Here is an 18,240-nt window from a genome sequence, read left to right on the forward strand (position 1 = left end):
GGGGGGGGAGGTAGAGTACACCTTTTAAGATGGGTTATGAGATGGGCACTGTAATAAAGTTTTAAGGGTTAGGTAGTATTAGCTTCTGTTTTCTCATTACCCATGGGGTTACCATTGCACAGGTGACTTTTGAAACTGTTCTAAAACAGGCGCACAGACATACCAAGCTTAGACCTCAATCCCCATATAGATCAGGTGGTGAATGGCAGCCAGTAACAGTTTTTGGAGTAGAGGACTCCAGTAGTTACTGGGTATGCGATGGTCTTTAAAAAAATGACTGCCGTCACAAGTCGCTAGTGATCAAAGGTAAGCTCTGCTTAGTCAGTTGTAATAACAGATAAGCTCTGCTTTGGTTCTTTGATCCCAGTCAAGTGCTTTCAAGTGGGAGCTCTTTTGAATATAAGCATCTTTTTGAATGAATCATAAATTTGACAAACAAATGTGAGTCCACAATTTTAACTCATTTGAAGTAGGGGCTGAACTCTCAATGCCTCTTTCGCAAGGCAGCCGTATTGTGCACAGATAAAAAATAGGCTGAAATGTTAAAACTGTCAAATCTTTTAGTCAAAATTTGGAGAATTCAAGAGCTGCAGTGACATTCGTTGCTATTCCTGTAAGGTACAACGGGAAAGTTTTGCCTGGAGTCCCAAAAGAAAGAACCCCTTGTACTTGTATTCTTACAAAAACTGCTTGCATGAGGCCATGGAATGAATGCTCCAGTCCTCAATGCTAAAAAACACTCGCAGTGTTGGCCGTGTTTCTTAGTGGCTTTCGATTTCTAAGCCATTGACTTTTCAATCGTCCCAAGCATCATCGGCAGCACCAGCTCCTTTCTTTGGGTCCACGGAGGAGACAAGCATATGCTTGTATCGGTCTTCCACTCTAACTGTTGCATTCCCTACCACTCCAACCCCAGTTGCAGTAAGCCTACCTTCTCGAAAAGCTGCTGCTTGTTCTCTTTCTTTTTTACGTGCAGCCTGCATGTGACACTAATTTTAAGCACCACGGCAAGCATCTCAAGCTTAACAATTTTTCAAAAGAGTCCTACTTACCCTTCCTGTTGCAAATGCCATCGTATTTCCAGCCTCTGCTTCAGTTATAGCTTTTCGAATTTGAGCTACAAGGAACTGAGATGAAAGCCCATTAAATATTTCTTGCATCTTGATCTTCGTTAGTAAAGAAAAACCAAACCAAACGAAGTTTAACTTACACCATCTCGATCAGTAAAAAAGGAGGTAGCCCGGCCCATGGCTCCTGCCCGGCCAGTTCTGCCTATCCTGTGCACATAGTCCTCCATTGTCTACACATGAAAAATTTCGGTCAGAAAATAAAACTGAACTTAACAGCATCCTGCAACAACAAGAGCATAGACATGCTACCCAAGAGGAATGACACAATTTTCAAGTGCTTCTCATTCCCTCAAAAACTAAGAAAGAAATTGCTACTCTAGTTCACTGGTGAAGGTATGGATGTCAAAAGATAAAACCAACCCAAAGGCATCTTCAGCCTCTTATATGAGCTGATTATGTGCTGGTATTGTAATACTCATTAATACCACTCCAGTAGAGCTTAGAGAAGCTACTGTTTGCAACACTCACCGTCAAGGACCACCACACAACCTCAGTTATCTAATTTTGCTATCCTCCTGAACTACATGAAGCCATCGTATATTTCTGAGCTGATATAAAACAATGTACATGCTAGCTTTTGGAGCACTTAGATGACACAAAGGTGTGAACAGCTACTCTATTGAAAAGCCTCTCGCAAAGCTGCAGAACCTTAAAAACAGATTTAAAATATGCAGTAGAGTTTCTCTTTATTACAAGCTGATATCAAAGCCTTTTAATACACATTACAATCCATTGTGAAACTACTAATTAGTTCAGTCAAGAGTGTTGGTTTGTGCTCATCAAATCAGAACAGATTCCTATTTTGACGCTTGCACCTAAAAAGGAAAAGGACAAAGGGGCCTCACAGTTTTTGGTCCCTGATTAATGTTGTAATAACCCAGAAGTGGCAGGGATAAGAGTTTTCCCCAGAGAAGCAAAAGGGTTGAAGTACCTTGATTCAGGAACACTAAATAGAAACTTTACTAATGCACTTGAACAATCGCAGCCGGAATGCTACAGAATAGTGCTAGAGAGACAATATTGAAAGGTGAAACAAAAACAAACCATGTGCAAAGTCACCACAAGAGGTGCACACTTCGAAATCTAAATTACCCCTTCTACCCGCCTTTCTAGCCTTTACAGACAATAACATTGTCATTTGGTCACACAACCAGATAAGAAAATTTCCTTTTGTTGCAGGGCCCAAAAGCACAATCATTGCCTATATTTAAAGTGGGTTCAAAAGATGACAAGCACACAATGACCAATCTACAGTAAGCTTTGACTCTGAACTCAATATGCTCGGACAAGATAAAACAAAAAGGGTCGATCTTCCATTTGCGTTGCTATGTATGACAGTTTACAACTGTCACACAGAGCAGACAAAGAGGTGGGATCATTTTTTACCGTACTTGATTTTATTTTTATTTTTTTTTATTTTGGGAGGGAGGGGGCGCCGGGGGGGCGGGGGGGGAGTGGAATTAAATTGAGGAAAAAAAAACTGTACAATGTACCCCAAAGGTAAGGTAAGCCGCAGACCAGGAGAAAACAATACAATGAGCAATCGAACCAAACTTGGTTTGTTCAACAAGAAGGAACCCTTCAAAAGGCGTATATTTATGGGACTAATTTCCTCATACTTTTAAACTTGATGAAAACCTTGTTGCTTTTGAAGCTATCCTGGAAACTAGGTGTCTTGTTTCCATTTCTTTATTAATAACTAAAGAAACATGGACATTCATCAAATTTGACATCAACTGCACCACAACTGCAACTAATTCTGCTACGCATTGGGATAATACAATGAACGCCTATTGCTTTGAGCTGCGGAGCCTCATGTAACAGCTTTGACAAAGTTTTGATCTTTGACAAACTAAACTACTTATATGGCCCTGAAACGCCTTCAACCTTAGAAATATTTCCCCGCCCCTCGTTGATCATGTTTACGTACACAGGCTATGGCGGGAGAGTTAGTGAGCCACTCGTGATGTGCAAAGAATAACAGAACAAATCAACGCTATAATTTATCACTTGAAGTGGTCCTTTTATGGGCCATATACAAAGCATATGTTTACAAAGAAATCAAGGAGATAATTTGGGGAAAAAAGGTGGCTCCTGACCAGAGGTTATCTTTGCATCTACATTATTTTTCAAATACGACAGTCAGCATATGTTTTGTATATGGACATTCATCAAATTTGACATCAACTGCACCACAACTGCAACTAATTCTGCTACGCATTGGGATAATACAATGAACGCCTATTGCTTTGAGCTGCGGAGCCTCATGTAACAGCTTTGACAAAGTTTTGATCTTTGACAAACTAAACTACTTATATGGCCCTGAAACGCCTTCAACCTTAGAAATATTTCCCCGCCCCTCGTTGATCATGTTTACGTACACAGGCTATGGCGGGAGAGTTAGTGAGCCACTCGTGATGTGCAAAGAATAACAGAACAAATCAACGCTATAATTTATCACTTGAAGTGGTCCTTTTATGGGCCATATACAAAGCATATGTTTACAAAGAAATCAAGGAGATAATTTGGGGAAAAAAGGTGGCTCCTGACCAGAGGTTATCTTTGCATCTACATTATTTTTCAAATACGACAGTCAGCATATGTTTTGTCTTGCCACCTCTACCAGAAAACTCTGAGAAAGTTTTGAGTGATTCCAAAACAGGGATTTGATATTAAAAATCAAGGCTTCGGTGGAGCAAACTAGCTTAGACACTCACAAATACAACATTTGCATTCTTGATAGAAAGAGTAGAGTTTTACTGATGAGCTATATCCTTGGTACTGTAAATCAAAATTTTGATGCCTTCAGCTAACTACTGAATTCTGTCTTGACCTAAGACCTCGTGCAAGTGCACTGTGCAGCTTGTTGTGGAAGGTTTATGATTGCAGAGTACGAAAACAAAAAATACAAGTATTAATCAATTATTGGCAATGGCGGTAAAAATCAGTCACTTAGGCCATACCTTGGGCAGATCAAGGTTCACTACATGGGCCACACCACTTACATCCAATCCACGTGATGCTACATCTGTGGCCACCTGCACATATTTTTACACCAACTCAATAAATGAGATTTAGACTTCAAGAACATTGGTAAATATAAAAAACCAACATAGGCTATCAGTAACAAAAACCTTTCGTCATCCGTATAGAACTTATTGATATAAACGTATGTCGGCCTACTAAGGGAATAGCTGTTGGTGTCTGATGGATCTTCAAGACCACACGCTTGGGAAGTACAAGATACAGTGTATCACCAAATGGAAGATGCTAACCATAGCCTTCTAGTGTAGAATTTGAACGACCTTTTCTTCAACTTGCTATAAGTCGCGTCTTGATCATTCTTGCACTGAATGTACATCAAAGCCAGCCCGTCTTTCACATGGACATAAAAGTGCTTTCTAAATGGGGCATATATCCAACAAGAGATGCTAACAACCAACAATCTCATTTACATCTTAGTTCTCGTCGAGACCTTCGACACAAAGACCTTAGACACAAACTATGATCACAATGAGTCAGTCAGTCATCACATACATGCCTCATCGACCTCTCATAGATGTTTCGATGCACTAAGTTCATCAGTATCACCCCTAAAGGCGAATAGAGATAAAATGCTGCAAACATTCTATCTCACATATACTCAAACCATACAATTAGAAAAAGTACACAACATTTGTTTTAACATATTCTCAAATTCTAACAATAACATCACACATCATGGTAGACTCTATACATATGATATAGTAGTCGCCAAGTAGAGTACCGTCAGCACATCAGCATCCCCAAAATGTCAAACACAAAATGGTTGACTCTCTCGCATTCTCTTGTTGATCTGTGACAAAAGAGGAAAGGCCGTGCTAGACTCACATGAAAAGCATTGTGAATCCTCCCAGTAGCTGGCAACTCCAGTCTAAAGAGACCTCACTGATCTTTTCCAAGACTTGAAAGGGCCCACAATATTTCATACTAGGCTTTGGATAAAGTTTCTCCTTACCCTTCATCTTTCTCAATCTAGCCTTCTCAAACTTGAGAAGCACCCAAATCACCTCTCTTTAACTGCAAGTCGTGTCGATGTTTGTCTGCTGCTTTGTTATGCCATACTTGAGACTTCTGCAAAGCCTCGTTACCTTGGCAAATGATGTGGCTAGATCCTGTACAAAATGATCAGCCTGAAAGATCTTATCCTTGGTGCACATCAGCCTGAAAGATCTTATCATTGGTGCATAAAGCCATTAAAAATCCCAGATTACACATGAGTTTTGGTGAAGAATCTGACAGAGATGACACCTCTCAGTGGGAAGGCAAAGAAATGTTGAAGATCACGCGCTGAAACTGAAGAAAAGAATGAAGATTTGGGCAAATTTTATTTTTATCGGACAAGTTTGCCAGAAAAGGAGTACAAACCTCAACTACAGATTGGCATATGTGTGAACAGATTGATTAAGTACTCCAAGAACCCGAGATTGGTAATACACCTACAGAATTACCCGATTGATACGATTTACTCGAGATGGCGTGTGGCCATTGCTTTTACTCTCAAGAAGGGAGTAAATCCGAAAAGACAGACGAGTGCAGAAAAGCAAAAGCTATACTCGCAGAAAGACATGGACAAGCAAAGCTTCAGAAAGGGCAAGAAAAAGGCAAAGAAGCCTAAATTTCGCCCAGTTTCTGACAGTTCTACCGAGGACTCATCCCTCAGATACTTCGGACTCTGATGATCATATGTTTTATGCAAAGAAGAAACATTTTAAGCCAACCAATATGATTTCCTCGAAGATAAAAGCAAGAAGGTCAAAGAATTTAAAGAAGGTGGACAGTCGATTTGAATCCTTTTCTGGGTTCCGTGATGCTCAAACATGGTGGTTCACTCTTCTACAGGGAAAGGAAGCTCCGGTTAAATGGTTGAAAGGCTTTTTATTTCTTCCTGGGGCTGACTCGAGAGTACGAATGAGATCTACGAACAACTTGGAATCATCTTCGGATGACCACGGGATATTCTTTGGACGCTGATTGCGAGAGATGTTGGAGCTCTTTTCTACCAGGCTCTCCTTTTATGAAGGTCTTGTTTAAAGAGCAAATTGAGCGGTTTTGTTGCGGACTTCCTACAGAGATCCGAGAATATTGCTTGGAACAGAAGTTGAATTCTTTTGAGGAATTGATGGGTCATGTGAAACGGGGTTTTTGCAATACATTTGGGAAATTTGACTTACCCGACTGATGAGATCTTGACTCAAAGAACCCAACAGACCTCTCACAATGAAAGTAGAACAAGAAAGAGTTCCTAGAACAACGAAAAGAATGATACACGTCCCCGAAAGACTCTTAGAGAAAGGGTTATCTATCTCAAAGAGGGGAAGTGTTTTGGATGTGGTGAACATGGGCAATCTCCGCAAAGTGCCCCAAAAAGGCACAGCAAGAACTGACTGCATACAGGCCAAAGAGTTCTAGAGCAGCAAAGGAATGTGGCGGAAAAGGCAGATGAAAACAAAACTGGTACCGCATTGCGTGGGGCTCGAACCGAATCAGATGAACGAAAGTACAAACTTTGCCGCACCTAGGGCGAAGTGAAAGAACAGGAACCCCGAGATACACTTGAGATACACTTGAGATACACTTTTTGGGACACATTGTCTCAGCAGCAGGAGTGCAGATGGACCCGGCCAAGATAGAGACTATCCGTGATTGGCCCGATTTGAAGAATGTCCATGAAGTTAGAACCTTCTTGGGCTTGTGTTCGTACTACAAGCGGTTCATTAGAAAGTTTGCAGAGGTTGCTTTCCCTTTGCATATCTTGACACAGAAAGGAGTCCCTTTCTCGTGGGGACCCACAGAGGTGACTGCCTTTCAGACATTGAAGAGAAATTGACTACAGGACCGGTTTTGACTTTGCCGGATTGCAAAAGTCATTCGAAGTATATTGTGATGCTTGTGGTCGTAGTCTGGGTGTGGTCTTAATGCAAGAAGGCCATGTCATTGCCTACGAAAGCCGATTGTTTTCAAGGCCGGAATTGATAGCACAAATTTATGAGAAAGGGCTTTTGGCGATTATCCATGCTCTTACTCAGTGGCGACATTACCTACTCGGAGCGGATTTTACTGTCTTCACAGACCATCAGAGTTTACGCTACTTCTTGTCACAGAAGCAGCTATCGGAAAAGCAGATGCGGTGGGCGAACATCTTGTCACAGTTTCACTTCTAGATTGTCCATGTGCAGAGACACAAGAATTTGGTGGCAGATGCTTTGTCCTGGAAGCCGTTGGTTCTAGCTATTTCCGCAATATATCATAGGATCTTCGAGGATATGGTCAATCTGTATGCCACAGATACAGATTTTGCAGATATTTTCACTCGGGTACGGAATGGGGAGATAGTAGTGGGATATTCCATTCGGGATGGCTACTTGATGCGGAAAACCATGTTGTGTGTTACACAGCCGTTGAGGGAAAAGGTTATGACCGAATGCCATTGTCCACCTTTTGCGTATCACCGCGACATTGTTACCACCTTGAAAGGTGTGGAGAGATACTTTTGTTTGGCCGAGACTCAAGAAGGACGTGGACGATTTTGGTACGCAGTTGCTTGGTATGCCAGAAGGTCAAGTTTTGACAGGCATAAAGCAAAGGGATCGTTACAACCTTTACCCATACCCACCCGCCCTTGGAAAAGTATTGCAATGGATTTCATTTTTGATCTCCCGAGAACGCAGCGTGGGCACGTTTATTTATTGCCCAAATATTCAGATTACATCGCATGCCTGAGACGATTCTCTCTCTCCAACACAGACCCCAAATTCACGAGTTTGTTTTGGCAGGCTATTTGGGAGAACATTGGCACGCGATTGCAGTTATCGTCATCGTTCCACCCGCAGACTGACGAGCAATCAGAGATTGCTAATTCAGTGGTACTGGATTTGTTGAAGTCTTCTTCTTTGAATCTGAATACTTCATGGGAAAAGAGTTTTTACCTTTGGTGGAATATGCCTACAGAAACACGATTAACTCTTTGATGGGGAAGGTGCCATTTGAGCTTATTGAAGTTGCTATGAAGGTTTCACCCTTCCTTAGCACGAAAGATAAGATTTTTCTTTGAATTCGACCAATTCACGAAGGACTTGGACTTGGTCCGGAAGGCTTTGCAGAAATCTCAAAAAAAGGCAGCAGATCGACATCGCCGCGATTTGAAATTGAAGGAGAACGATTGGGTGCTCTTACATTTTGAGAAGGCACGCCTGAGAAAGAAAAAAGGGAAAGGAGTGGCTTTCTCGAAAGCTTAGCATGAAATACTATGGACCTCTCCAGATTCCCAAAAAGATAAATGATGTCTCCTTTATACTGAAGTTGCCCGATACTTAGAGACTTCACAATGTTTTCATGTGAGTCTCTTGAAGCCTTTTGAAGGCGATGTGCCCAATGATGGGGAGCCAGATGAGCAACCCGAATTGGATGAAAACGAGCAGATACTCATTCCATAACAAATAGGAGGAGAACCTGGCAGATACTCCTCAGATTGTGAATCTTTACCTCCAAGCGTTTGGTTTAGCATAGTCTATTCCAAATGGAACCCTTTGAGTTTCAGGGATACTGTGAGCTGACAATATTCTGCTGAATGAGTTTATGAACTGGAATTCCCGAACATGATACTGACTTGTTCTTGACTTGTTTAAGTGCAGGAACTGATAGACGAAATGACGACAACATTTCGATCTGAAAGATCTCGATAGACGTGATTGCAATAAGGATTGGTTAATGGGGCATCTATGAGGTCTCGAGTGCATCTAGATGCGATTGCTAAATACGTTGCCGATTGATCATGGTCTGAGATCCGAATAAATTTTGAATGTGATTTGTCATGTGATGTCCTGTGATGTGACTGTCGATCGGTACATGTGCTAGATGTGTTTCCCTAGTGCATCGGTACTAACAGTCAGTGTCTGCTAAGTATGGCCTCTGTTTGTTTTGCAGGCGTAATTAGGGCGATTACAATGCTTTCAAGAGGGGGGTATGTCACAAACTGGTGACGTGTCATGGCCTTGGAAATTGGAGCATCAGTGGACAGCCGGAAAACACGCCCGAAAATTAAGCAACTGCTGTATGGAAACCCATGAATTGCGGCGCATTCTCCGCTGACATGCTGACGTGGCTGAGCATACGGAAGTCCGCTTTTTGGGCTGAATTGTACGGAAAAGCAAGGCTGAAAATTCTACGCAATTTTTGGGAAAGCTTTGGGAAAAGTTTTTTTGCTTTAAGTTGATTTTAAAAGAAGCTTCTGATTTTGAAGCTTTTGGGGCTCTGTTTTTAGCATCCCTTGTAACCTTTATTAAGAACCCAAGGGGGCTCCCTCTGCATAGCATCCGGACGCAGAGTCTGAGAGCGAGCACCCGCGGGAGTTGTACTTTGCTCAAAGATTAATATAAAAAGAAATACCAAAAAGGGCGCCAGTCTTTGGGACCAATACCTCTTGGCATGGAACTACACCAAGACGTGTCGACTCAAGTGTGAATTGCGAACTGTTTTGAAGTGAATCTCTGCTGTGTCACGATAGAATCTTGACTTGGAGTGTCTTAAGTTTGTTACAGCCACTCGTAATCAAAGAAGAATAAAAGTTGGTATAACGAGGAATGGCCATGACCTCCGAACTGAACCTCTTGCCCATATGGAGTCTCTCATATTGGAGTTCCTACATCTTGTTGATAAGGTCCCTCGTGGAAGTCTGCTTGGCATCTAGGGTCCACAATTACACCTTCAAAGCAATTTGCTTCATTGGAGACACTCAATCGTGTAAAGATGCAAGTTGATCTTCGCATCCTCCATCAATCGGATGTGACTCATGACAAATGGTGTATTGTTGAGGATAATAAATGAAAGAATCCAAGCACTGACACGCTCCCAAAGCTTTGGGTGTATCTACATTTGATGAATCTGGACCATAGATCAATCTTAGGGAAATAACGAGCACTAGAGAGTTGATCTAGGACGCGTCCATCCAAGGCAACGAATACAATCTTGCAAGACATGCTTAGCTATCCTGTCATCCTTTGTCTTAGAAGCAAGAGCGACCGCATGACAAACACGATCAAACACAAAGAAATGGTAAGCCCATAATGCGGGAGTCAATATGACTTCAGATAGTGCTAAAATTGGAGGTCCAGCAGCTGTATAAGCGTAGTCCATCAATCTGAGTCTCGATGCTCTACCCAATGGACCACTTAGGGCGATCGTTGGACCTCATGTCAAGCTTAAAATGATGTATCACATAACAAAAAACCAAATTATGAAACCCATCGGCACCACCTGCCAACTGATAAGAACAAAATTGAACAGACTTTAGCACTTCAAACATAATTGAATATATATATATATATATATATATATATATATATATATATATATATATATATATATATATATATATATATATATATATATATATATAGAGAGAGAGAGAGAGAGAGAGAGAGAGAATCCACATGGTAGACACGGAGTGGCGGAGTTCGACTCTCAATTGCTGTCGCCCCAAAATCTTGGCGCCCCTTTCGACATTTCTTTTATATTGCTCTGACAAAGATACAACTGCCAAGGAGTGCCTCCTTTGCAATTTGCACACGCTAGACTATCAAAGACAGTCCCCCGAGGCACATATTAAGCGGCCTTTAGGCCCTAAAAGCATCAGATAGAAGCTAGAGCCAGCAAGGTAACATCCCCATTTTGAGGGATTTCCGTATGGCCTCTGCGCTTTGCGTCGCAAATCTCGGGATGTCGTACAATTAAACCAGTGAGCCGGTCCTCGTCAGTTTGGCCACTGACGGATGCTTGTAGCAAGTCCTCTTTACTTGGTAGGCCACGCCATCACTTTATAACATTAACTCTCCTCGCCAAACCCCCCCCCCCCCCCCCCGTGTTAGAGAAAGAGTAATCACCCACGATTAGAACTGCAAAATTCAACCCGATTCTTTAGTAGACACTGCCTTCATGCATACATTCTAATGACCATCATCACCAAACAGCACATTCTCTAGCATGTATTACACCTACAGTTCCACAATCAGATTTTCATCCAATCATCTCATCCACATCACAACTCGTTATATTCCGGCATAGCAATATTAGCCACCACACCCAATCCGTTCTGATCTTTCGGGGGTGTCTCCATGCACTAAGACCACATACCCAGGCAATTTCATCCAAATTGGAACTAATGATACATCAAATTCATATGCTTCACATAATGCTTTACAAATGACACACATTCACATGTGTAGTCACAAAACATAAAGACATTTAGATACAACCAAACATTCCCCAGCCCGTAGTCTGCATCGCTTAGAGGATTCCATATACAACCAAACACTCTCTAGATCGCAATCTACGTCATTAAGAGGTTTCCATCTTCAAATAGATTCTCCCCAAACCGTAGCCTGCGTCGTTTAGAGATTCCAAGTACAACTAAATGCCCCCAAAGGTCATCATGTCAGCATCATTCGAAGGTTCTCAAAAATGAAACCAGCATTACGACCATAATAAATTCAATTAGCACCAAGACAAGTTCAAAACAGATGTAATCTATTTCAAACAATTTGCAGACAGTATCGCAAACAGTGTTCCAAAAAATATATAAATGCAAAGCAAAACAAAAATCATTCGAGATTTGTTTCTGTCGGTACTGGCGCTGGTTCAGGATGATGACTCTATTGCAGACTTGAATGGTAGCATCGTTTTGGTCGTGCCGAGGCATTCGCAAAAGAGCGTCGTAGTGCCTCAACTTCATGATGTAAAAATCAGCCTTGCTGTGTTATCCTTGAATGGTGACAGGAACGGCACCAACAACTGAGACAACTATGCTGGTATCTCCTGTAGCCAGCTCTGCCTTAATATCTCCAGCAAACCGGTCGTACTCATAGTTCATCAGCTTGAAGATTTTGGGTGGATGAAATTTTCGATGACTCGAGAATCAAAGAAGATAGGTGCTTTGTGGCCACGAATCTTTCTATAAGCTCTGAACTCTTACTTAGAAGTATCAGGTACAGAAATTGCATAAATGTCTGGAACAAGTTCCGCTCTCTTTCTTGCTTTCTTGGCAGGAGGTTGGTTCGGAGGTTTATCTCCTTTGTGGGGACTGTCACAAGACAGGCACCACACGCCAATAGAAAAGAACAGACTGTTAGCATTTCAATAACAACTGAACTGAGAGAGAGAGAGAGAGAGAGAGAGAGAGAGACGACACACGACACGGAGTGGCGGAATTCCACCCCGGAGAGTATTGGCCCCAAACCTTGGCGCCCCTTTCAGTATTTCTTTATATTGCATCAACACAGTACAAGCAGGTACTCCAGATTCTGCACCTTCTCTAGGAAGCATGCCAGAGAATGAGCCCTAGCCTCATATTTAAAGGCCCTAGGTCCCAAAAGCAGTTTTACATGAAAAGCCTTCAAACTCAAAAGCTTCTGGTCCAAAAGCAATGCCAAAAAGCTCCCAGCGTAAATCACGGAAATCTGTACAACAGTCAACGCAAAACGCGGAAATCCGTACAGCCTACCACGTCATCATGTCAACGCAATTTTCAAAAATCTGCCACGTCATCAGTTTGTGTGTATGTGCGGGTCTTGCTTTATTTTAATCCTTTATGTCACTTGGGGCTCCATCGGACGGGGTCCCCATAAGTTGGTAGCACTTCTTCTTCTGTAACTTATTCTTCTTAGGGTTTAGGCCCCTCAGAAAGCATCTGTAAGTTGGCCCCATTCTTTAGGGCTTTGACACGTCAGCAGTTTGTGACATCTCCCCTTCTTGAAAGAGAGTAATCGTCCACGATTACATCATATCTGCAAAACAACTCAAGTTAGCTCAAAAATTTCCGAGGGTCATTTCGAGGGACAATCAGTTTGCTCTTTTTGTTAAGGAGTTAGCTTCTCCTTTCGGCTCTTTTGATCAAGGAGTTAGCTTCTCCTTTCGTCCAGATCGAAACTCTTGATATTCCGGCGTAGTAAAATTAGCCATCACACCCAGACTGTACTGATCTTCCACGGGTGTCTTGATGCACTAAAATTACATACCCAGGCAATCTCATCCAATTAGGAATATTCAGTGGTTGACACATCACAATGCAACACAAATGCTCACATATGCATGTTACAAGTAGTAGAAACATAAAGCCACCAATGAACACTCCTCCCGCAAATAACCATCCAGGTCTACAGCGTTGCGCCATGAGTTGTTCAACGACTCCCTCATCACTCCTCCCGCACATAACCTAAAAAGGTCCGGGCACGGGATATAGAGGCCTTTTACAACCAAACGCCCCCCCAGACCGCAGCCTGCGTCGTTTGGAGGTTCTGAGAGTAACCACTACTCAGACTTCTTAATACTCCCCCCGTAAATAACCATGCAGATTCGGGCCATGAGTAACAACACTTTTCAATCATTCAATACTCCCCCCGCAAATAACCACAAGTGTCCGGTCCATGAGTATGAACAAGCATTCTCAAACATCATTTCTCATCCTCCACCCGGGAGTAAAATCACCAATCATTGAAACTAGTATTAAAACCAAAGTCAAACATTTCAAATCGGTACCAAGATAGGTTCAAAACAGATACCATCCATTTCAAACAAAGTTTTAAAGAATACTTTCTCAAACAAAGTTTAAAAGTATCTAACTATAAAACAACTAGAGAGTTCATTCAGGGTTTTGTTCGGACAACCGAACTTTGAGGAAGACTGGCTTGCCCTTCTACATCACGGTGATGGTTCGGTTCCGAACCTGGAGAGTCGCATCATTCTTGTCATGCCAAGGCCTGCGTAATAGAACGTCACAATTGCCCAACTTCATGATGTGGAAATCAGCTTTTCCATGATAGCCTTGAATAGTCACTCGAAGAGCATCAATGAGCGGTACCACTTTTTGAGTTTGCCCCGTGGCTAGCTCAACTTCAATTTCTCCACCCTCTGCATCATAATCAAAGTGCATTTGCTTTAAGAATCCTGGATGGATGAAGTTCTCTGTAGCTCCGGGGTCAAAGAAAATAAGAGCTTTGAAGACATTGACTTTGCCATATGCTCGACACAATTCGTTTATACTCTCAAGGCATATGCCATAGATGTCAGGTGCTAATCCAACAGCTGGTTTAGCTCGTTTGGCCGGAGATGGTCTTGGGTTTCTGTCGACCGTCGACGCGGGAGTCGGCTCCACGGGTCTATCAGTGCATTGGGGACAACCAAAATAGTTATGTCCTGTTTGAAAGCATCCAAAACATTGGCCTTCTTGTAGTAAGGTGTCTCGTTGTTGAGGTGTCAAACAAGGCCTTTGTGGTTGACTTTCACGAAACTCTCGAGAATTTGTTCTTTGTTGGCGAGGGTTGTGTCTTTTGTGGTAAACTCTAGCTTTCCCTTTGTTGCTAATTGGACTATTTCCTTATTTTTTAATGATTAATCTTTTTTTTAGGATATTTTATTATGTGCACTAAGAACTGTTAAAAGATTGTAGCTACAGGAACTGCCATCAAGAACGGACAAACTCTGATGTGTCATTTGATGGGTGACGGTAAACATCGCGAAGGAGTTTCCGTAAGTTTGGTGGAAAGGGCCGGGTTACGAGTGCCCCTGATGCGTCACATGATGGGTGACGGGTGCATCAGTAAGGGGGCATCCCGTAGGCTAAGAAGGAAAACCGAACTGAGTAAGAAAATACGCGTAAGAACGCAAGCACAAGAATAAACATGGGTTCAATGAAGCTTTTTACGAAAAGGAGGAACGGTCGCGGGAGGACAGATGTTTTCCCGCGAGGAGTCTGTGTCTGCATTGCATCTGTGTCGTGTCCTGCATCCGGGGACGCCTGGAATGTGTCCGTGTAGCATTATTTTAACTAACTGAGTGAGTTTTTAAAGTTTGAACAGGTTCACACTTTATTTTATAAAGTAGCCGGTCACATTAAAGTGACCAGCCCTTTTATTAATAAAATAAAGCAAGCAAGGCCCTTATAAAGAAAACCAGCGCTAAAACCAAGGCAGGGGGCTGATTTGCGATCTCTCTCTCTCCTCTCTCTAGAAAACGCGATTTTCTCTCTCCTCTCTCTAGGAGCGCCCAGCTCTGCTTTTCGACCCCTATTCCTGCCGGGTGTCAGACCCTATAAAAGGCTAGCCAGCGTTTCAGTTTGGAAGGGCCAGAATTAGCAGAAAGTGCAAGCACTGGGATTCTGGAGCAAAGCCTGGCGACGCAATTTGCAAGTGTTCACGTGACGACTGAGTACGGAGGTCGATTCTCCGAGCAAGGAGCGACAGGTATAAGGTGTTGATACGCATTGAGAATTGTTGCTTCATGTGGTTTGTTTTGCAGGAATCTCCCGTCTTACGGAAGGCCCTTCACAGGAAGTACGGCTTCACGCCTAAGTCCCTTACGTGAAGGTACGACTTCGCGCCTAAGTCCCTTACGGGAAGGACGGCCTTGTGCCTAAGTCCCTTACGGGAAAGTACGGCTTCGCGCCTAAGTCCCTTATGGGAAGGACGGCCTTGTGCCCAAGCCCTTTACGGGAAAGTACGATCTTGGGGTCTAAGATTACAGAACGGAGGGGTTTCCTCGGGTTCTCGTGCTTGTATAAGAATTCTCCCTGAATAAAAGAATACTCTTTACGGAGGGGGACCAACCCATCTTTTGGTCCCCAATACTGTGTCGATCTTCTCCCTTCTCTCATGCTTTCAAAGAATTATAATTTTCAGACTTTCTAAGTGCTCGTGTACGCTCCTGTTTTGTGACAGTGGTATCAGAGCTCGGACTCTCTCTTTCTCTGCAAAGAAGGACGATTCCGGGAAGAACGGGAAGAACCATGTCAAGCCAAGGGAGAAGCGTTGAAGAGGAGCTTAAACAAGTGCAAGCTCAGCTTGCGGAGTTGCAACAAATCTTACTGTTGCCGGACGTCCAAAAGCTTTTGGGCAGAATAAAGAAAACGAATGGAACTGATGCAGCCAAAGCATCCCTACAACACTGTTGGCGTGAGACCACAGGAGGCAAGAGAAGAAGCACGTGCCGAGGTGCACAAAGGATCTCCGGATCGGAATGAACGGCCTACTTCAAGGAAAGGCCAGGAAAAAGCGCTCTCTCTGCTAGACGAGAGCAAGGATATCTCTATCTCATCTCCATCTTACTCTCCTGATTATACTTCTACTTCTCGATCATCTCGTCAGAAGAACAAAGCGGCTACTACCGCCACTACCATACATCAACCTAAAGATAAGCCTCGATTCAAGAAGCAAGGTCGCAAGTCTCAACATCGCATCAGAGTCTTCAAATCAGGCGACAAGGACATCAAGTTCGAAACCTACAACGGACGGAGAGACATCTCCAAAGCACTGTCCTTCATCAGACAGTTTGAAGTCGCCTTTACCAATGGGCACTTCACAAAAAAATCCAATTTACGCCATGTGGGGATGCACCTCAAGGAAACGGCAAGTAATTGGTGGTTAGCCAAGATTCTGGAAGGTTCTCAGGCCAGAACTTGGGAGAGCTTGAAATCTGAATTTTATGAACAATTTCTTCCGCCTGGCTTCAAGCACGACATACGAAAGGAATGGGACTGGCATGCCTAGAAGGAACATGAAAGAGTAACGACCTATGTGGACAAGTATTGGTCGGTACTTCTGAAGGTCACTCCCTTCATGAAGATTGCCGACGAGCAAAAGAAACGAAAGTTCGAAGCGGGTCTCCAACCGCAGCTTCGAAAGAGTATGAAGGTGTATCCACATGATACTCTTCAGAGGATGATGGAGTCAGCAATCATTGCTGAGGATTTGCACTCAACTGGGACGCCCAGAAAGATGGAGCATAGCACTTACCGTGCAAGGCAAAGAGGGGTCTACGATGACTTTGAGGGCCAAGGAAGAAAACGTCCTCCATCTAGAGACGATGATCATTCTAAGAAGCCAGAGGGCACTAGCAAGCGAACTAAGTACCTTTCTCCTACTCAACTTCAAACTTTCAGAGAGGAAGGAAGATGCTTCTATTGTGGCGAGAAAGGACATATGAAACCGGACTGCCCGCTAAAGCAGCAACGGCAAGAGCAAGCCTCTACGAGGCAAGAGAAAGCAAGGAAGGAACCCGCACCACCAAGCTCGAACTCAATTCCAGATGTTCAAGGAAACACAGAAATGGAGAAAGGGAAGCGTCAACTTCTGAAGGGCTGGGGGTCTTTGAACAACCAAGGAGTACTGATTCTTTATGATCCAGGATCCACGGATAACTTCATCTCCCTGGATACTGCGGAACGATTGTGCCTCACACCGGCTCAGCTTGGCACACCGGTTACATCCGGATCGGCATTCGAGGGGTTGACAACCAATGCAACTCCCGTGCAAGGACAGCGCAATCTTCGGATTGGCGAGTACAAGGACCGCGAATCATTTTTGATGGCACCTATCGAGGGATGTGATATCATCTTGGGTATGCCATGGCATTTTCACATGACACCTATTCCTGATTATGTGGAAAAGACCCTCACTTTTGATCATGGGGGTAAGAAAATAAAGATTCAAGCTGATGCAGGAGATTGGCAGTTCCCAATTGTAAGCCATATCTCTATTATGAAACAAATAAAGAAGTGTGTTTCTGGTTACTTGATTTTTGCAAAGGATAAAACTAGTAGGGACTCTCTCTCTAGTCTGGAAATTAAGCGTCTTCAATTTATTGAAAGGTACAAAATTTGTTTCAAGGAAACACTTCCTGATGAACTCCCTCCGGTACGCCCAGAAGATCACCGCATAGATCTCATACCGGGTAGCTCGCCTCCCAATCAACCCCCTTATCTGGTGAGTCTTGCTCAGCAAGAGGAAATTATGAAGCAAGTCAACGAGCTTCTAGAGAAAGGGTTAGTACAGCCAAGTGCTTCACCCTACTGCTCTCCAGTTCTGCTAGTGCAGAAGAAAGATGGCACGTTCCGAATGTGCATAGACTATAGGTCTTTAAACAAGATCACGATCAAGAATCGCTTTCCGATCCCTCGGATTGATGATATACTTGATAAGTTGCAGGGTGCAAGTGTCTTTAGTCGCATAGACTTAAAGAGTGGGTATCATCAGATACGGATCGCCCCTGAGGATGTCCATAAGACTGCTTTCCGCACAACCTT

General features: G+C 43.1%; 1 protein-coding gene across 1 annotated transcript in view; it reads right to left on the minus strand.

The window, feature by feature from the left end:
• Positions 1 to 442: 442 nt before the first annotated feature.
• LOC147446881 (DEAD-box ATP-dependent RNA helicase 20-like) overlaps positions 443 to 18,240 on the minus strand; it is a 119,909-nt gene continuing 102,111 nt past the window's right edge. The window contains exons 11-14 of the mRNA XM_086522825.1: positions 4,094 to 4,168; positions 1,211 to 1,300; positions 1,053 to 1,127; positions 443 to 977 (exon numbers count right to left, since the gene is read on the minus strand). Of these exons, the coding sequence (XP_086378951.1) occupies positions 795 to 977; positions 1,053 to 1,127; positions 1,211 to 1,300; positions 4,094 to 4,168 (423 nt within the window). The 3' untranslated portion in view covers positions 443 to 794. The remainder of the gene's footprint in view (positions 978 to 1,052; positions 1,128 to 1,210; positions 1,301 to 4,093; positions 4,169 to 18,240) is intronic.

Source organism: Adiantum capillus-veneris, chromosome 11, assembly GCF_014529385.1.
Source record: "Adiantum capillus-veneris isolate H3 chromosome 11, ASM1452938v2, whole genome shotgun sequence".
Taxonomy (NCBI): Eukaryota; Viridiplantae; Streptophyta; class Polypodiopsida; order Polypodiales; family Pteridaceae; genus Adiantum; species Adiantum capillus-veneris.